Here is a 20,557-nt window from a genome sequence, read left to right as displayed (position 1 = left end):
CAGACGGAAGTCAGATTTTTGTTTAACTGACAGGTTTAGCAGGCCTCGGCCGGCCGCGGGGGAGGGGACAGGAGGGGAAGGGAAGTTCGTAGGTCTAGGCATGTGGCCTGCTAGGAGCGCAGTTGGCTTTTCTTAGGGTAAGGCCGGAGAAGGGGGGCTGCCCCTTGGCATCCTGGCAGGGAGGCAGGAACCCGCTTTGGTTTTTCCTTGGACTGCTGGCTGAGGGGGACCAGAGAGAGGAGGGCGTCTGTGCCGGGGGAAAATGGCTCTCTGGCCTGCTTTTGCCAGGAGGCGTTCTGACAATGACTATGCAAACTTGACCACTCTGTTCCCCTCCTCCCCTCAGCAGCCTCAATCCTCCGTCCTAGTCAGAGAAGCCACAGCTGCTCTGTAGCTATTTTTTGGGGTTAGCCTGCCCTGTCTATCTGCTCCCAGCTCCACAGAGGCCTGCTTTCAGCCCCTTCTCCTGCTCCCTTGGCTCATTTCCTGGGGCTCCCCACTCCTCGGCTTCACTTGCCTGTCACCTCCCTTGCTGGATTCTGCTGGATTGTTCTAGAAAAGAGCCAGACTTCCCCCTAGCAGGGAGCCGCTTCTGTGGGGGGCAGGTGAGGGTGAGCCCTTTCAGCTCACCCCAAAAACTCTCTTCCCAGGGCCCCCCCGGGCCTCAGGCTTAGCTGGAGCAGGTCAGGCTGGCTGCACCGGTTTGCCCGAGCCGGAAGATCTAGCCAGGGTGCGGGAAAAGTGCGTTTGGGGGCCCCTTTCCCAAGTTTTTCTTGCTGCAAAAGGCCTAGCTTAGCCTGTCTTTTTCAATGCACAGGATGGCTCTTGCTCACCAGAGCCTCACAAAGATAATCGCTCAGGAAGTGTTTCAGCCAATCCCGGGCCACCTTACACTCCGCTTTGCCGGGCCAGCCAATCGGGGATGAGCTCTTATTAGGCGGCCAGATCATCAAGCCGAAGTGCCAAACCCTTTTTCTGTGAGAACTAGGAGCCTGTCCTCCATGTTTTATAAGTATTGACATTACACAGTGTTAACAATGCATCCACAGAGGTAAGCTCGACTTTTTAACCATCTTTTCTCCCCCTCCCTCTGAGACATCCGAATTGTGGGCGAGCAGTGTGATTTCTCTGTGGCTGGCTGTGCCACACTCACCCCCACAGCACTTAGGTTAACTTGGAACTGTTTAGAGAGAATTTTTTTTTTTTTTTTTTTTTTTTTAGCTTTCTTGGGTCACATGGCTAAGGAGCCATGAGCCACAGCTCGATTTTGCAAACTGGCAAGGGCCTGGCACACCTTTTCTTCCACCAGGACATGGTGTTTCTGGAATAGTTTGAAGCTAGATCCTGGTATGCCAAAAAAAGAAGCCTCTTTTTTTCCCCCCCTTTCCTCTCTCTTTCTCTCTCTCTCTCTCTCTCTCTGAGCAGTTTCCCCCCCTGCACTATTGTCTTCTTGTGTCACATGCCTGCTGGGGAAAGAACATGGAAGGTGAGCAGGCAGGCTCCTCTCTAAGCAGAGCTCATGGCAGACAGCAAAGCAGGCAAGTTTTCCTCTCCAAAGAGGTTCTGGGAAGGCTGGACGAAGTTTTGACCAGAGAGGACGCGTGTTTTTAAACAGAACCAAGCCCTTCAGCAGAGCAGGGCTAAGGAGAGCTCCTGGCTCCTGGGGCCTAGGTGGGTGGTGGTCTCTCTACATGGTCTTTTCTTTCCCTACAGGGTTTCTGCACTTGAAACTACATTGTTCAGCCTTTTTTCCTGACTTCTGTTGATACAGAGTGTTCTTCTGCAAGCCAGCCTACAGCCAGCAAATGTTTCTGAAAGTGTTTTCTAGGCTTTGGAGGAAGTTTTTGGAGTAGGGATGGGGAGTGGGGGTGGGGGTGGAGGGTGGGGGGGGGGTTGGACCACATCCTGCAATAAATCTGTGAGGACTCTTTTTGGATCCCTTAGCTCTCTCTCTCTTCTTGCATGATTTTCAGTGAACTAATGTAATTTTTTTCATTCTGATTTTCTTTTTCCTCTCCCCTTTATTATTATTATTTTTTACATTGTATCACCCTCTGCCCTTCTGTGTGATAGTGCAGAGGAAATAAAATCATGTCTGTGGCTCATGACAGCATTCCCTATTCAGTTGTTGGGTTGTGTTGTTGTTGTGTGTGCTTTTAATGATCCCATGTAACTGTTTAAAAAAAAATTTCCTTTTTGATCAAGTCCCAAATCTGCCAGCCTGTTCTCTCTTCTTAACTGTGGAAAAATGAGACGGTTGCTTGAACATGTTGGGTAAGTAAAGCTCTCCATTTCCTCTGTGACCATATGTACAAAGAGTTTGGCGAACATTTGGGGTCTGTGTGTGGCAGGGGTCTTGGCTATAGCAGTGGAGGGCTTTTCATCAGCAGGAACCAAATAAGGGCTTTTTAATAGTGTCTTGATTTTTAGGTGGCTGTTTGAATCCACTGTTTTTCCTGAGAACCTGCAGCTAGGATCGAAGATTACATTTCCTGTTAACCCTCAGACAGGGGAGACGTGCAGTTTCATTGTGACTTACCTGGAGACCTTTCACTGGGTTTGTTTGGATATTAGGTAGAACTCTGGGTAGGTGATCTGGTTGTGAAATAGAAGAAAGTGCTTGTTCTGAGAGTCCCAGAGCCTTAAGCAAGTGGCGGGGCAGGAGCTGCTGGTCGGGGGTGGAGGGTGGGGGTTTGTGTGTGGGGGGTGGGGGCATGTGTGGGGCGGTGGTGTGTGTGTGTGGGGATGGTGGTGGCAGGAATCAGGTTTTAAGATACTGACACTGAGTGCAGAATCCCAACCCCCCAGCAAACTTGATTCAGCACTCACTGCACAGCAGATTCGGCCTTTTTCCAAGTCTGACCCACACACATCTGTATGCATGCTTGCCTTTAACTTATGATTTATTTCTCACTTCTTACACTTCCCCTGATCTCTTAATGCTGCAGTTAGAACTTCAGAGTTGGGGGAAGCAAAGTGGATTCTTGTTGAGCATTAGCTTCAGAATTTCCCTAGAAGTTCTCTGCATCAGTTTCCAGCCTGGAGACCAATCCCGCGTGACCGTGGATGCTGGAACTCTATTTGATTGCTATGTTACGCCAACCTGATGGAGTCAGTAATTAATCTTTTTTTTCTTTTTAAATTATTGTCCAGCTTTTAGCACCTTAGTAATGAGAAATGGACCAATTCTAAGTTAAGAAAAGTCTGTGTAAGGCTAGCTTCTTAGAGTAAAAGTGCAGGGAGTTAATGATGTTTTCTATACTTAAAAGGGAACAGGCTGCTGCCCTCCACAAGTAAGTTCAGACACTTAGCTATTCTCTTTGTTCTTACCTCCTGGCCGTAAATGGAAATTACATACTGAGGTTCTGGTGCCCCCCCCCCCCCCAAGCAATATCTAATCGCAAGACCCCTGGTTTGGTGCCTTCAACGTTTGCATAATGGTGTGTGTGTTGGGCTGGAAGGAAACCTAAGGGCAGCAGGGCATTTGTTGTCTAAAAGCTCATATTAAAATGGCTCCCACAGGTTTGCAAAGCCAAGCTCAGTTTTCACATGTGCAGCCCCAGCAAATTCCCAGCCCTGGACCAAGGGAGCCCCTTTCCCTGGGTCCTGTGGCCACCACCAAGCCTGAGTCTGTAAAAGTCAGTTGCTTTCAAAGCAGCATGATTTCCCAGTTTCACTGGGGGGGGGGGGGCAGGGGACTAAATGTCTGCAATGCAGCAGGACTAGGTAGGCACAGCACAGCTGGCTCACAGAGCAGCCCAGTGGGGCTCCCCGCTGCAGCTTTTGAACCAATGGACCGGGAGGAAAGGTTACAGACTGACTATTGCAGTGGCCGAGCTGAGACTGGGCCTTCTGGAAATTTCTACCATCTTTGTTCCTTTTAGGAAAAGCAGGTCCACCAAGCTGAAGAGTCTTCCTGCAGTTCATTCTTAGGGCATCTCCCCCTGCCCCCCTTCTTTTTATATCAAGGTAGAATGTTCTCTCTGCCACATTGGCAAATGGCAGAGGGAGGGACCGAACACTGGGCTGTTTTCCCTTTTCCTTCTGCCTCCTCAGTCCCCAAAGAGGGTGCACAGCTGCAAGGAGCAAACACAGACACACTGGGGCTTTTGATTCCTCTCTCCCTCCCTTTTTTTTTTTTCCTCCCTTCTTCCTTCAAGACCCTCCAGGATGGGTTCACTTTCTGCTTTGGGAAATTAAGTGGCATTCGTGTGGGGGAGGGGGAGTGACTGCTTTTATTAGCTCCAGAAAATGGTCAGTGTTCCGTCTGCAACTAGGAATTAATTATATATAATCACCCACTAAACTCTCTACAGAGTTTTACTAATTGCTGTGTAAGACCATGGTTAGCTTGTTGGAGCTCTGTCCAGTTACTTGGTTATAATTATTCAGCTCAAAGATTTGAGTCAGAAACACTTGATGGGGCATCTTGGATTATAAATTAGGGATGAAAACAATAGCCCCCCCTTCCTTCCCTCCCTCCCTTCCTTCCTTCCTTCCTTCCTTCCTTCCTTCCTTCCTTCCTTCCTTCCTTCCTTCCTTCCTTCCCCCCTTTTCTTTTCCTAGGTAACGGGGGAACTGGCTTCAGGTTTTAAATAGGAGAGGGGGAAAGTGAGTCAATCTTTAATAAAAAGCCAGGACAGTAACACAGAAAACCCTGAAGACAGAGGTAGGTTTTTTGAGTCCAACCACTTCAGATGTGTGCTCTTGTTTCTTTTGCCTTCTTTTTCCCTTCTCTCTCCTGTGGCAGAAGCAACAGACATTTGTCAGCTGAGAAGCCCTAGATCTGGCTTTGCCTCTGGTTGACCCTGAAAGGAAAGACACACGCAAAAGTGCCTTTGCCACCTCACAGCGGAGGTTTTAGGAAGGGAATGTGTTTAGAAGCCCTCGGGTTGCTGTTATATGCAAAAAGCAAGGATTCACCCTTGCTTCAGGTTGCCTAGGCTATGGCCGCCCTCCCCCCTCCCCCATCTCCTTCCAGATAAACAAGCAGGCGGGAGCCATTTCAGCCCTGTAGCTGGCCGAGCTGCTAGGCTGTCCTTCCTCATCAAGATTACCCACCTACCGGCCGGCAAGGAGCCAGCTGCCCGTCCTCGCCCAGGCACAGCCTTGGGCACCATGCCCTCCCGGCTCCCCTGGAGCTAAAAAGCAGTCACCTTGAAACTCCCCACTCACAGCCCTGCGGTTCTGAGGCCCATGCTCAGACCTGTAACCGTAAATTACATTATCCACTATGAGGCTATTCGTTTGGCCTTTGAAAGTGGGTTTTTGCAAAACCCGTTGTTAATTTTCAGGGCTCTGTTGGGGGTGGACAAAAACCTAATTTGTGAGTATCCTGTGCATTGGCCGGGCGAATGTTTTACCATTGTGTCTCTGCAGACTCCGATTGTCTTTCCTTGAGGCTGAGTTAGGACTGGCTGGGTATTTAGTGGCCGTTTTCAGGCGTGTACATGCTGCCTTTTGACTTTGCCTTGGCCTCAGACCGGGGTGCAGCCCTTGGGCTTGGCTTTTCAGATGCCTGTTGTCCTAGAAGCACGTTCATTTTATTTAGCTACTTTCTGCTGTGGGTGCAGAGCTGGTTTGTAATGTACCAAGAAGGGGACATGGGCTTCCTTCCCCTGCCCTCCCTGCCCCCTTTTCATGTTCTTGGGTTTTCTGCAGACACCTGTCTCCCCGCAGTTTATGCCACAGGGCTGCCTGGTTCCTAACCTTCACCCACCTATTTTGAGGGCCAGGGGGCTTCCTCTCAGAGCCTCCTGGTAGAAGGCTCAGGATGTGAGCGAGGGAAGGCTTTTCCTTAGGAACCTGTGACTTCACAAACTCCCCCTGTCATTGCAGGGTTTTTTTTTTTTTTTTTAAGCTTCTAAACGTTGGGTTGCTGCTGGTGTCCTCTGGTTGAGCTTTTCCTGGTTCTGATATTTAGGAAGGTGGCTTTGAAACTAGCAGGGCTGCTTAAACAAGAGCTACAGCTATTGAACAAACTGCTACCATTTTAGCTTCAATACAGGAATGAGGCAGTGTTGCCAGACGCCATTTTAAGAATCCTGCATAAATAGCTTAGCTCCCGATGACGGCCTGTTTTAGGTGAGTGCTTATATAAAGCTGTTCTGCTAACCATTCCCTTCCCTCCCTCAATTAAAAAAAACAAAACAAAAAACGAATTGCAGATTTAGGGAAGCATGGTTTTTGAAATTTTGATGTTGACTGTTTTGTGATCTAGAAGAGGAAGATGTTGTATCTTGGGGATTAACTATTTCTTGCAGCCTGGACCAGTTTGGTATTTTGAATGAAAGTAAAAAGCTGAAGGGAAAAGTCCTTTGGAATGATGCATGCTTGTTGAATTGCTGTGCATTGATCTCAGCTGTAGGACCAGAGTCTCATGCATGCTGGCTGTATATTCTAGATGGGTTTAGATATTCTTGGTTAAAAGTCAAGTAGTCGGGGCACTTGGGGAGAAGAAAGATCTGGGCATTGTGTATCCAGGCATTTTTATGTAAAAATTAGATTTTTTCATCTCTCCCTCTCTCTTTTGGGAGTGTTGAGGGGATGGGATTCCTGGGTATTACGGACCAGCCTCCAGCCCTCAGAATTAATAATCAGAAGGCTTAAAGCATTCTGGAGGTTCAGCAGTTCATCTGCAACTTTTAATTGCTCTTTTTCAGTGCATGCAGGTTAAGAAGGAAGCTTAGGTTTTCCTGCTTAGGCACTGGGGGAGAAATGTATTCTTTCTGGGATGGGATGGCATGGCATGGTCTTGGTTGTATTTTTCAGGCGCTGTTATTTCTTTTAATTGTCCGAAGTGTGTCAGTTTGTGAAATCCAGAGGCAAGTGACTTAGGGTAAATGCGAGTGCCAGAAGTGGTGGTGGTAACGTAATATATACAACTAGTTGATGGTGAATTTTCCTGTTGGGGTGAGGGATTGTTGTTTGCTTTTCAGCCTCTCCTGGTGTGGGCCCCAGTCTCCCCTGCAGACCTTAACAGGGGAAAAAAAAAAGTAATGTCAGTTTGTAACAAGGGCTTGTTGTTCCATTGTTTTTGATTGAAATAGCCCGGTTGCTGGCAGCGAACAGATAGGGAAGGAAAGATGCTGTATATTTCCTAAGACTTGAATGTGTTAATGACAAGAGTTCAAAGTCTTCTCTCCAGAAGCAGCTGGCTTTTCAACAATGACTGTTATTTGACTCCCCCCCCCCACAGTGACTGAACAGTTCTTAACCTGAATTGATCAGGCTCTGTGGGGCACGCAGACAGGTACAACAAATCTTGTCTCACCACCACTTTTGATGTAATATTCATAGTTTTTTCTTTAATAACATCCCAGTACTTAACACTAAACCAAAACACACACACACACACACACACACACACACACACACAAAACAAAACAAAACCACCTGAATTCAGTGGTGTAGGAAAAAGGAAGTCCCTTTAGATGTGGCTATTCAAAAATGACTGATTTTGCATTCTGGTCTTTGCTTTTGTAAATGAATTTTTTTTTCTCTTTTAATGCACAGACTCTGCAGTTTCCTTTAGTCAAATGCAGTGTATTTTGTGTGTGCGTGTGTGCATGCATGTGCCTACACGGATTCTCTCTGGAAGGATGGCTTGCTGATCTGTGAAAAAGATGGCTTTCCGAAATTGTACTCGAAATCCTTGGGGAGAGCTGGTGGTGCTGTTGCTAAAGTTAGGTGATTATGGTGCCCACTCGTACTACTTGGAAAGATAAAAACAGCTTAACTTTTCCCCCCTTCTTTTCTGCTCCAGAATTGATTACCTTCAACTCAGCGGCAAATAGTGTACTCCCCCCCACCCCCATTGCTAGTTTGCATTTTCTTAGCCTTTCATTGGCATCTCTGCCTGAAGTATTCGACTCCTCTGGGCTGTTCCAAGCCCAATCATTGTCTTGAATACAGCCCCCCTCCCCCAATCACGGTACCTTTGACTGTTTTCATCCCTGCAGAAATCCTTCAGGTGGGTTTTGGGAGTTCGGTTATGCATTAATTGTTTCTTTCACTGCTGGACATGTCGGTTAGATCCCAGACTAGCATTTTTCTCTCCATCACTCCAAAGATGGGGTTGGTTTCAGAAGTTTAGGATTTCACATACTTGATGCTAGAGAGGGAAACAGTTCTTGTTGGCAGAAAGGTCGAGGCGGTTATTGGTTCTTTTGAAGTGGACCATTCACCCACCTCTGCAGCGGGCTGCATGGGGTTCTCTGTTAAAACTGATTTCCAACCAGTCCAAGGAGGAAACAAACCATCACCAGAATCTCCCTGGACAGCCTTTGGGTGTGTGTTTTTGAGTTGAGAACCTGTGCCTCTGAAAGTGGAGTGAGTTGCTTGGATCACCTTCCCCCAACACCGTCGTGTTTGTGCGTGTTAGTGGTGTGTTTAAATGTAAAAGGCTGCTTTCTTCTGATGAAAACCATTTGTGACAACATGTCAGTTACTTCTTTGGAGACTTGTGTCACAGCCTGTCTCTACAGACGTGGTGCAAATGAAATTGTTAACGGGTCCAGTATCAGAGAGCTCAAGGTGTTAATATTCTGATTTAAAAGCAAACTACCTTGCTTCTCTCTGCTGGGACTAGTTGAGTTTGAGGCCTCCGAGTTTTTATCATTGAATTCTGAGCTGTCCTCTCTTCCTCTCTACCTAGTTGCCATTCTGAACCCTTTTCCCCCAACAAACGTGGAGCTCTCCCCTAAACACACCTCCATGTGACCAGGCCTTCTGGGACTCATCTTCTGTCCCAGACAGCTCCAGACCATGAAATACAGAAGGGACATGCTGGTCCTTGCTGTCCTACCCGGCCTCCCTCCTGTCCTGGCTGTGAGTCTTCCAGATGGAAAGTTCCAGCCACAGCAGTTGGGGGGGGGGGCACCGTATCTCGTTGAACCACCGTCTGAGGGGATTACATTAGAGTAACTGTTAAGATTTTTATCACTTCACCGTCAGCCCGAACGTTGGGGAAGTTCAGCACCTCACATTCTGCACCTCTTGAAGCAGAACTTGACTGGCGTGGCATAGGAGGTGTGTGGTGGGGGATGGGGTGGGGGGGGTGAAGCTATGAAGTGGTCTGCGCTCTATACCAGGAGGAGTTCCAGAAGAGAAAAGAAGATTTCTGGTGGACCTTCCTAGCCAATGGGCCCGCTTTTCTGCTCCTCTCCCCAACCCCCAACTCTCAGCCTCTCTTTCAAATAATCCTTCCTCATTCCACCTTTGTGGTGGGGGATAATTAGTCACAGCTCAGAAGAGTGCTGAATGCTTTCTCTAAGCCATGCCTGCTACCCAGAGGGAACATCCGCGGGGTGGGTGGGGGGTGTGTTGACCCCAGTCCTCACTCCCGGGATCAATGCTAGGGGTCGAATGTTTTGAGACCAGGCCTTTTAGCAGGGGCACATTTTTCTACATTGTAATTCTGTACATTTTTTCATGTTCCTGCCTCGCCAGGACATTGTAAGATTTGGCAGGGAGGTCTGAGAAATGCTGTTTGCCTTACAGAATTCAGACATCAGAATATGGATACTCCGAACCTGCTCCCTGAACCCTGGGTTAGAGTGAGAAACTTGTTTACTCAAGGCTGGGTGGGGCAGATTGTAATTTTGTGTCTAAAAAAAAAAAAGAAAGGGGGGGCTTTTTTGCCCCCCCCAGCATGACAAAGTGGGATAGTAATTTGACTTAAAAAAAGAACAACCTAGAGTTTTAAAAATACTCCTTTAGGAGGCTTTAACACTTTGTTTGCAATCAAGTGTGGATTTCTCCCCCCTCCCGGCCTCCATCCCTACCTAAGGATGGTGGATTCTGTTCAAGTTGGATTTGTTCAAGTAGGACTTCTAAAGACACCCCCATGACACCCCCATGGGGCAGGTTCTCAGTCTGCCTAAACCTGAACATCATTTGCTCTGTTTCAGCTTGGCTGAAGAGGAAATAAAAACAGAACAGGAGGTGGTAGAGGGCATGGATATCTCTACTCGCTCAAAAGGTGAGTCCAAGTCTTGTATATTACCTATTCCAGAGCAGAGGAGGAAATGGGAATTTCTTTCTCTTACTGTAGCGCAGTGAAGTGTGTCTCCATGAGCCGAGGTTGCAACACTCCTCTGATTTTGAGATGTGGGACCTCAGAAGGATGCACCTGATTTATGGGGAAATCTCTCTTTGCTTTTCTTTCCCTTGCGTGCCCCTGCACGAATGCCTACCTGTTGGCGGGGACTGTTCGTGACGGCACATTTTATGTCTTGACTGAGGGTGACGGGCTGTCTCTCTGCAGGGTGACTTTCAGGAATCAGAATTTAAATAGAGGATGTTCTGGAAGCCACCTGTCTCCAGCAGTGCTCTGTGTGCGACTAGAAGAGCATTCCCGTGTGGGCTCATAGGAGTAGAAGGGGATGCAGGGCTGCCGGGATACCGGGGCCAGTAGTCGCAAAATTGAACAAGTTGGACCAAACACCACTGATGTTTGCTGAGACAGAAATCTGTATTAGACTCTTTCAGCTTCTAATTGAAGGGTTGGTGCTTTTCGTTTGGCCTGTGGGCGATATTATGGGAGGCGGTTGCTCACTTTTGCCTCCAGGGGTGCTTGTAAAGATGAGGTCCTGGGGTATTTTTCACGGCTTCGGTTGGTTGGTGAAAATGCTCATCTCTAAACTTCATGGTAGCAGCACGGGGTTGCAATGCCTCAGCGAGGTGCTGCCTGCCTGCCTGCCTGGGCACACAGCCCCGTGTCTGGGGGGTGGGGACTCTCTGCCAGAGAGACCCCCCCATCTGTCAGAGAGGAGAGCAGCACAGAAAGTGGCTGCTCCCACAGAGCATCTGACACAACAGAGCTTTTTGAAGATTTGCACAAGCTTGGCATTCGGGGCAAAGATAGATAGGGGTCAGGTAGTCATGACTGCAACCTGGGAAGGGGGGGGGGTGGACCCGACAGATGGGGGATTGGCATGGTCCAGAAAGGGCCCACCCCCCTCCGCGCAGGCCCCTCAGGTGGGAGGGGCCAGGCTGCCCACATGGGGGCGGGGGAAGGGAGAGGTTGGGAGGGTGGGCCCAGTTCGCGGGCCCTTCTTTCTTTGTCACTGCCCCCATCCAGCCCGTGGGGGGAAGCATCGGTGGGGGAGTTGTGAGCAGGGAAAGTACCTTCCTGAAGGGAGTGTTTTGCGACAGCTGGAGGGAGTGTGGCCCAGCCCCTTCTTGTGGTCAGAATGTCGAGGGAGAAGCCGGAGGCGGGCGCTGGGAGATGTATGTGGGTCCGTCACTGTTCAGGCTCCCTTGGGGCTTGGAGCCGGCTGTCTCCGCGCCTCCGGTTTCTTCTCTGTAAAACCGGGTGTCGGGTTAGATTCTGAATTTCCTCCCCCCTCGGGCCTCTTGTGCAGAAAACATCCTCACGGTTTAGGAAGGCTTCCTCTTACTGAGTTCCTCCAGTCCCCTTGGGAGGGAGGTGTTGTTGTGGATGAGCAGACTGAGGCTCCAAATGGTAATGTCTCACAGGCAGTGAGTGGCAGAACCGAGGCTCTGCCCCTAAGGAGGTGCTTTCTTCCTGGAGCCTCACTGTGGAGACTTCTCCAAGAGGGTCAAAGTCAGGGATTGTCACCTGGGGCGGGAGGCCTGCTCTGGTCAGGACACCCCCTGCCCCACGTGTGTGGAGACCTCCCTCTTCTTGTCTTTTTTCATCTCCCTGAGTACTCCTAGCTCTTCGCCAGGTGGCATCTCCCCGTGACTGTGCTACCTGAAATCGACCACTCTGGCGTGACCACGTCCTTCTTTCTTATCTGCCCCTCTCCAGTCCTCCACCTGTAGCAGCCTGGGTGATTCAGGAAGCTTAGATCACATCTGTCCCCTTTTGCTAACTCCTTCCACTGACCTCCAGGCACACCCTGAGGCTAACGTCTGAGGTTATTAGACCTTATCTACCTGGTCCACCCTGTTCACCCTGGGACGTTCATTCTGTTCAGCTCCTGTTCTCTCTTTCCCTGGCTCCACGTGAGCCACCTGGCCTCTTCCCCCCGTGTTCCCTCCTTTGGGCCCCGTATGTCCTGTGACTTTTGCTGGTTACTTGGTGTCCTGCTGCCTCCTTCTCGTCTATCAGCTTCACCTTGGACATCGCCGTCTCCTTGGAGAGGCCTTTAGTGTCTGCTCAGTCCAAACAAAGGGGGCATTCTGTCGTTTTTCTGTAACTTTTAGTAATAATAAGCTTCTAATTTTAGATTTCCAGATAAGCCGCAAGGATACTGCAGTCTTCCCGTGTCACATTCCCGTGTCACAGTTTTCCCCCTATTGCTGACGTCATACATTAGGATGGCTTACTTTGTCACTGTCGACAAATCGATATCACTATGTTATTACCAACTGAAGTCCGTGCCGTGTTCAGGTTTCCTTAGTCTTCCCACCGAGACCCCTTTTCTGTCCCAGGATCCTGCCCACGATACCACCTGTATTAGTTAGAGTGCCGCCTCCGACTCTTCTGGGCTCTGACGGTTTCCCAGGTCTTTGTTTGCCATGACCTTGATGGCCTTGAGCAGTAAGTAGCATTGGGTACTTCGTAGGGTGTCCGTGGGATTGTTCTGCTATTTTTCTCATGATTGAACCGAGGCGGACGGGGTGGGGGGGGATAATGGGTTTGGGGAGCGAGCGCCCTCTCATCTAAACTGATGATGTTGACCGTGGTCACCTGGCTCAGGTGGCATTTGTCGTTTCTCTCCCTCCCGTGTTGTTCTCTTAAGAAGGAAGTCACAAGGCCCAGGTGGAGTGGGGAGTTCTATTCCTACTCTCTAAGGCCAGAATATCTACGTAAATTATTTGGAATTCTTCTCTGTGGGAGATTTGTCCCTCCCCCATGTTTATTTATTCAGTCATTTATTTGTATCATCATGGATTCGGTTGTTTTCTACTTGGGTTATATAGTCCAGTACTACTTAGTTACTTTTTTGCTCAAGTTATTCTAGCTTCAGCCATTGGGAACATTTCAGTGTTCTTTGACCTCACTGGAGGTTGACGAATTGATTGATGGAACGCTTCCCTCCTTTGCGGTGTGACAAGGTGCTCTAGGCGCTCTCATCTTGTGTACCTTTTGTGTCACCACGCTGGTGTTAGTTGTTTCCCCAAGGAATCCTGCTATTGGACAACAGCATTAGCAGCCCAGACGTGGACGGGCGCCTGGCGTGCTCACTGCTGCTGAGGCGTGCGGCCTTGCTTTAGGTCCTCTCGGCAGACAGAGCAGGGGGACGTGCCCCTGACCCACCTGTGCACACGTGTCTGTAGATGTTTCTGTCTCTCTCTACCTGTATTACATTAAACGAGTTTAGACATGTGCCTCCAATTCTGCTCCGTTCCCGCCTGGACCATCCCAGTCTTCTTCTCTTCCTCCCTCGTCTGTAACCTCCCACCATCCGCCATGCGGTCACTGTTTCCTGGTACATTTTAAGTCTTCGGTGTACAGCTTGATGAACTTCTGACGCGTGTGCAGTAATGGGACCACGACCCAGAAAAAGATCATCGAACATTTACGGTGTCTCAGAAGGTTGCTCAAAATCGCTCCTGATTTTCTTCCTATCCCTTGTCCATGACCTTGTAGTTCTTACTTATTTGTTGATGGTCTTCTCTGTGAGGATGTAGGTTCTTTTTCTCCCTGGGTCCTTGACCTCCTCCTTCACTGCCCCCTTCCATTTGAGATCCAGGCCGGTATGAAAGTTTAGAAAACCTTGGCTTTTAGCACCAGGCTCCTGGGGTTCATGTTCTGGCTCGTGCCCTGCCTCGCTGGGTTATTGTTTGTGACTCAGTTTCCCCTCATACACGGGGATGACGGGTGAAGGTAGAGGGTTTCGGTGAAGATGCAATTTGCTCACATGGACAGAGTGCCCAGAAGTGGTGCCTGGGACGCGGTGGACACTCAGAAATGTCAGCCATGGGCAGAGCCGGTGCGAAGTGGGGTGAAGCTTGTGTTGGTGAGCCCATCACCCGGAGGTCCTGCTTCCCACGGTCTACTACTGCCCCACTTACACCTCTAGAAAGAGGGTGCAGAGGTGCAGAAGCCATGTCCCGGGGATGGAGAACTGTGGGGGGCTACCTGGCAGGTGGTCTCCCGTCTTGTTGGGTGTTCAGATGTTCGAAGGAAGGTGGCTGCAGCTGTTCGGGCTGATTTTTTCCCAGTGCTTCCGGAGCCCTCGTCCCGGTGGGGAGTCCGTGAGGAGGGGGAGGGGTCACTGGGTGTCAAGGGGGACCGCTCTCTGTCTTGGGGGCACAGCTTTGTGTGGGACTGAGCCCGTCCTCTGGGGCTGCCTCTGTGCCTGGGGAGCCTTTCTCTTGGGGCCCGTGGGTCAGGCAAGGACACTGGGAACACAGAGGCCTGGCGTTGTGAGACTGGCTCGCTGGGGTGCTGAGTGCTGGAGTCGGCCTGGTCGACGTGAGGTTTGCAAAGGCTGATGGGATGAATGAGGCCTTATCTCTCATTCAGTCCTAATTATCTCAGAATCTGAGGTGTGGTGACGTGGGCTCCGTGAATGTATACTTCATCCTCCAGCCTGTTTGCCTTGTGGTTTGGTAACTTCGTGGCTTCAGTCTCTATGTGACACCGTCCCCACCGGGGTTCTGTGGTGGCGAGCCCTGGAAGCCGCTGGTGAACTGGAGAGGGAGGCTGCTGGCCGGCCCCTGGGGTTGGTGGGAATGCCCGAGGTCAGGGGCTGCCCTGGGGAGTGGAACTGTGTGCAGGTGCCACAGGGCAAAGTCCCCAGGGAGCGTCTCAGCCAGGGAGGGTCCTGTGTCTGCACTTTGTCCAGGGAAGGGCTGGGACCTGGACACCAAGACCCACCAGCGCTGCCCGCATCCACTGGGGAAGAGGTGATTCCTTAAAAGAGGACGAAGCTCCCCGACCACTGTGACTCGGTTGGTTGGGCATAGAAGTGAAAGGTCACAGGTTTGACCTTGGTCAGGGCACATGCCTGGGCGTTTCAGGTTTGGTCCCAGGTGGGGGAACGCAGGAGAGGCAACCGATCGCTATTTCTCTCTTTCTCCAAAAATAAATAAATAAACCCTTAAAAAAATGAGATGACTCCTTAGGCATCTGGGGAAACTGGCAACATTTCCCCCATCTCGTAGGTAGAGAACGGCTCTGAGCTGTGCTGTATTTGGAAACCTTAGCAATACTCTCAGAAATTGGCTCCAGATTCTGAACTCCCATCACTGCACTAGTCTGTCTGACCTTTCAGGTTCTCTGACCAAATATCAGATGGTGCACCCTCTCACCCCCCCGCCCTGACACACACGCCCTTCCAAGCTGAGTAATTTCCGAGCCGGTTGTCGTCACTGCGCCAGCCAGCATTTACGGGAGCATTTTCATTCTCGGGAGACCTAGCTGCCGAGCTTTCCCGACGTCAGGTTGACACTTGTGTCCGAGGGTAATGATCTGCGGGAAGATGCTCCGCACACGGCGGAAGTACTGTCTAGATGTCAACCGTGGTTGCCTAGCTAACATTCTCTGAGCGCTTACTCGGAGCAGGTATGATAGGCAGAATCACTTCATTTGATACTCCTGATGATGTGATGATTTAGGTGCAGTGTTAGTCCCATTTTACAGTCACGGACACTGAGACTCGGACTCATGAAGTGGCCAAGTGGGGACCTGGGATCGGGCTTTATCTTCGAATTTAAACCTTTGCCCTTGGTTCTGAGCTCTGTCCCAGGGGTTCCAAGCTGGGTGTCTGCAGGGGCGGCAGGCACGCGGGTGAATGTAGCCTCTAGTGTTTCCTGGGCCTTGAGAGTGACCAGTGAGCATATGGCTCACCCGGTGTTACCGGATTCTTTCCCCCATAAAAACGCTGGGTTGAAATATGGTCTGTGCAGACCATTTTCTGAAAGACGGTGCACAAACCCAGCAAAACATGTCTCTGGATCTGAAGTGGCTGAGGGCTGTCGGTTTGCATTTTCTGCACAAGACAAGTCACAGCACAGTTGACTGCAGAATTCTGGCCACCCTCCCTCCGCACGAGTCAGAACAGGCCCCTCGCAGGCCTTGGGACTTGAAGTCTGAAAAACGGCGGCCCCCGCGAGTTCACGGCTCCCTACACAGGCTTCCCTGTCGGGGCCGCTTGTGTTTGCACGCTGCCGTGGGTGCGTTTTGCCATGCTGATGGTGGTGTGCGGGTGCTGGGCTGCCAGAACTGAAACCGTTTTAAAAAATGTCTGTGTAATGTCACCCGCACAAGGGGAACGAGCCACTTGGAAACCAGGCACAGATGCAGCGGAAGCCCAAGATATTAAAATCTTGAACAGTATCATTCTTGCTGAGATTTGCCTGGGTATGGATGTGTTTTCTGAGACAGGATGCTGGAGAATATGCAATTATAGCAATTTGCTAACCAGCCCCAGACCTTAATTAGTCCAGGAGCCTCGTTCTCACTGTTGTATGTAAATGAAGGCTGTTTCACAAAGGGATTGTTTATGGGGATGGAAATGAGCTAGAGACCTTCTGTCATTTTTTTTTTCAAGGAAACTCTTTAAGAAAATATAACCATAAATACTTCTAAATCACAGTGAGATGAAGAAGTGCTGAGAATTTTTCTTTCAAAATAAAAAAAAAAAAGAGCATCGGTATTTTTAACTCTATTTTGGCTCGTCTGCATCTCCTGCAGCCCAAGAAGTGCCATCCGTGTGCTGTGCAGTGGAAAGAATTTGTTTGCGAGTCAGCTAACTACCAGATTGTTCCTCTCCCGGCAAGGTCGGAAATGCCCGGAACTCGGAAGATGGCGGGTAACGGCTTTCCAAGTCTCTACCTTCTCTTGGCCGGCGTAGCATCCCCTGTGCATCTGTTCTCAGAGTCCTGGCGGCACCGGCACCGCCTGTGCTGTGTAGTTGCCCCCCCTTTGGAAGCCTGCCCCGTGTTAGGTGATTACGTGCCTCCGAGGCGAGGACCCTGAGATTTAAACTGGACTGTTTCCAACCTGCGTTTACAAGGATGAGGCTGCTGCCTGATTTCCTCTTCCAGAGAAATGACTGTGGAATGAACTGGTCTGCATCCGAGGCCTTTCAGAGATCCTGGCACTTTTCTGTTTTGGCAGGGAGGGGCAGGAGGGGGCTGAGTTTCGAATGCTGGTCACCTGGTTTTGCTCCAGTGATAGTGGATCCTTGACTGTGGACTCTCAAGGGGACCCCGTTGGGAAAGGCTGCTGCTCCCAGAGTAGGGTGGCAGGGAGTGCAGTGTCCTGGGGCCTTCCCGGCAGTTCCCCCAGGCCACCCCACCCTGTGTTCCCGCCACCTGCCCCAGCTTTCCTGGGAACCTGGGGATAACAGTATTTCACAGACTTTTTTTAAAAAGCTTTATTGAGATATAATTCACATGCTATACAATTCTCCATTTAAAACTGTACACTGGAGTGGTTTTTAATGTTCACAGAGTTGTATCACCACCGTGGCACTCAATTTTGGGACGTTTTTATCATTGCAGTGAGAAACCCTGTGGGCGTTCTCTGGCTTTGCCCCTGTACCCCAGCCCCTGGCAACCACTAACCTGTTTTCCGTTGCTGTGGCTGGGCTTATTTTGGACAGTTTGTGTAAGTGGAATATATCCTATGTGCGTCTGACTTCTTTCACTCAGAATAATATTTTCCAGGCTCATCTGCATTATAGTACGTCTGAATACTCCCTTTTTATGGCTAAATTATGCTCGAGTGCAGGTATATCACATTTTGTGTATCCATTCATCTGTTGATAGACAGTTGAGTTGCTTCCACTTTTTGCCTGTTCTGAATTCTGCTGATGCAAACATTTGTGCATAAGTTTTTGTGTGGATGTCTGTTTTCATTATTGGGGTATAGCGGTAGGAGTGGAATTGTGGGGGGTCATTGGTTAAACTCCGTTTAACCTTTTGAGGGATGTGGCCTTATTTATTTATATACACTTTTTGGGGTGACTTTGATTAATATAATTCTGTAGGTTCCAAATGTACAGTTCTTTGTTACATCATCTGGGTATTCCATTGTGTGCCCACCACTCAGAGTCAAAAATGGATAGTCCTTTGAACCCGCTCAAGTCTCCCCAACATTTATTCTCATGACCCTGGGTTTTTCCATTGGGCCACTGTCCTGTTTCTAGCTTCTAAAGCCAGACTTTTTAGGAGAAGTGTGTGGACTCAATTCTTGGCTGCCTCACCTCGCTTTGCTCCAGCGGTTGCATTGTGGCTTCTACCCAGTCCCTCTCTATCAACAGTTACCGCTGAGCTTCCTGCAGACTCCACGCTGCTTTTTCGGGGCAGGTGTTCAGCACCCCTCCACCTTGATCTAAGGGAGTGTTGGACCTTGCTGATCGTTCTTCTCCTGGGAACCATCGCCTCCCTTGGCTTTCTTGCCGCCGCGGTCCTGGCTTTCCTTGTGTTTCTCTGGCACCCTCTCTTCTCCGCATCCTTTCAGAGTTGGAGCTGCAGGAAGCTCGGCCTGTCCTCATCTCCCCCGGCGTTTTCCCCCAGGGGATCTCGCTCACATCTGTGACTTTATGATGACTCACACATTTTTGATTTCCAGTTGAGATTTTTGCAAAGTCATGGCGCAGGGGGCCAGCTGCTCACCTGCCCTCTCTGCTTATTCACGGTGTCTCAAACTCAACATGGCTGCTACCAGTTTCCCATTTCAGCCTCCCCCCTCCAGTGTACCCCCCCAACACCTGCTCCTCCTCCATGATGAGGACCCCAGCAGTCTGTCAGCCGGCAAGGTCTGGGGATGTGCGACTTACTGTCCATTCTTCTGTTCTTTTGCTGTTTTGTGTCACTTACTTAGAATATTATATCTTGAAGGCCACTCTCATTCCCATCCTCCCCATTGAGCCGTGGGGGTCTTTTAGCTGATCTCACCCCCTCTGTCTGTCTGCCCCTCCCAGTCTTTCTGAGAGGTCATCTCCTCTGGCTCTTCTCTCTTATTTCAAACTGTTAAGTACTTTTTTCTTTGGCTTTAGGATGAAGATCAAAATCCTAAAATCCTCATTTGCTGGTCCTTGCCCCCCTTTCCAGCTTTCTTTCCCCTCCTGTCCCCCTTTTCTCTCTGCTCCGGCCACCGGATCTTCTTGACCTTCGATCTTTGAAAGAGCCATCTCTGACCATCAGGCCTTGGCTTAGGCCTGGAAGGTCGTCTTCTCTCTTTTCTTTGAACCTCCTACCCACGTAGATTCTAAGGCTTCAAATGAGGGTGGGCCCTGCCTTTTGTATTTGCTCATTTTATCTTTTACCCTGTGCCCATTGTGCTACCACTGTGCCTGGTCGGGTGGGTGGGCAATGAATATTTATTTTGAATGCAGGAGTGAAGGACTTGACTTTGTCCATCAGATGATAGAACTCTTTTCCCGGAGAAGGAAGTAAAAGCGTTTCTGCTACAGAAGATGGCTTTGTTTGCAGCGTAATCTGTGCCTGGAAATAATTACCGAAGCTCAAACATTCGTTCTCTTGGAAACCATTGGTGGCCTGTCTGTCTTTTTCCCCAGGGACCTGGTACTCTTTGAAATGGCCCCTTTCCCTCTGATTTTTTTCCTTCCCAAGGTATTAATACCACGTCTAGCAGTGGCCCTGGGAACCCGCTACCCTCCCTCATGGCCATGTATAGGTCCTGCGGCGGGCCAGGGTCCCCCTGTTCCTCGCCTAGTCACACCTTTGCAGGTCCAGGCTAGTCTCCCTGAGGACCGCTTTCCCTTCACCTTCTCTACATCCTTGGGGACCCAGGCCCCCCTTGTCCTGAGCCTTCATTCACATCTCCTGCTGTGGAGTGCTTTGGTTTCCAAAGTCAAAATCCCCCTGGAAAGTCCCTATGAAAGTACACTAATCAGCTCTCATCAGACATTTTTATGCATACCAAAGGTTTGCGAATTTCCAGGCTAGGCTAAAGGAGGAATCAAGGGCAAGTCCATATGCATGTTGCTAGGCATCAAATCATTATGCCCTTGAGGCATTTAGGATGATGGGTGGAGGTTTCTACAGTGGCCCTTGCCAGGCCCGCTCCAGTGTGTTAAGTATGGAGCTTCCACACCTACACAGTCCAATCAGGCAGCCAGTGGCTGAATGTGACTGTTTAAATTTGCATTAATTAAAACAAAAGATTCTTCCCTTGGTCTCACCAGCCACGTGTCAGGTGCCCGAGAGCCACACGAAGCTAGAGGCTGCAGCGTTAGGCAGCACAGATAGAGAACACTGCGTTATTATATATGGAAAGCTCTCATGGTTGAATACATTAATGGGTTTGTCGTGAGTGCCGTGCGGGGTGAAAAGACAGAATTAGCCAGGGACTGGCACAGCATAGAACGTGCTCAGTGAGTGATTTCATTGGGAGCTTGATCCTTCTGGGCCTGCGCTGTTTTGAAAAGCTCTGCAAAGAGAGAAAATGGCTATCTTCTTGTCTTCCTAAGCTGGCATTTCTTTCTTTCTTTCTTTTTTAAACAGATTTTTATTCATTATTTTTTTTAGAGAGCGGGGAAGGGAGGGAGAAAAAGAGAGAGAAACATCATGTGGTTGCCTGTCTGTGCGCCCCCTACAGGAGACCTGGCCTGCAACCCAGGCATGTGTGTGCCTGACTGGGAATCAAACCTGCAACCCTTCGCAG

At 49.8% G+C, this 20,557-nt stretch overlaps 1 protein-coding gene across 20 annotated transcripts in view; it reads left to right on the top strand.

Moving 5' to 3' along the window:
• The first annotated feature begins 80 nt into the window (after positions 1 to 80).
• The window catches only part of ZMYND8 (zinc finger MYND-type containing 8), a 108,634-nt gene continuing 88,157 nt past the window's right edge, over positions 81 to 20,557 (top strand). For 10 of the 20 annotated variants that reach the window (XM_053671100.1, XM_037164373.2, XM_053671106.1 and 7 more), the window contains exons 1-2: positions 1,895 to 2,274; positions 9,912 to 9,982. In XM_053671100.1, coding sequence (XP_053527075.1) covers positions 2,249 to 2,274; positions 9,912 to 9,982 — 97 coding nt within the window. In that variant the 5' untranslated portion in view covers positions 1,895 to 2,248. Of the gene's footprint in view, positions 138 to 198; positions 1,052 to 1,242; positions 1,348 to 1,578; positions 1,672 to 1,894; positions 2,275 to 5,989; positions 6,085 to 7,745; positions 9,031 to 9,911; positions 9,983 to 20,557 lie in introns of those variants that run through there. The other 10 variants (XM_053671102.1, XM_053671099.1, XM_053671107.1 and 7 more) reach the window with 8 other exon arrangements.

Source organism: Artibeus jamaicensis, unplaced genomic scaffold, assembly GCF_021234435.1.
Source record: "Artibeus jamaicensis isolate MK-2021 breed Jamaican fruit bat unplaced genomic scaffold, CSHL_Jam_final contig_685, whole genome shotgun sequence".
NCBI classification, from domain to species: domain Eukaryota; kingdom Metazoa; phylum Chordata; class Mammalia; order Chiroptera; family Phyllostomidae; genus Artibeus; species Artibeus jamaicensis.
This window is presented reverse-complemented; position numbering and strand designations above follow the sequence as displayed.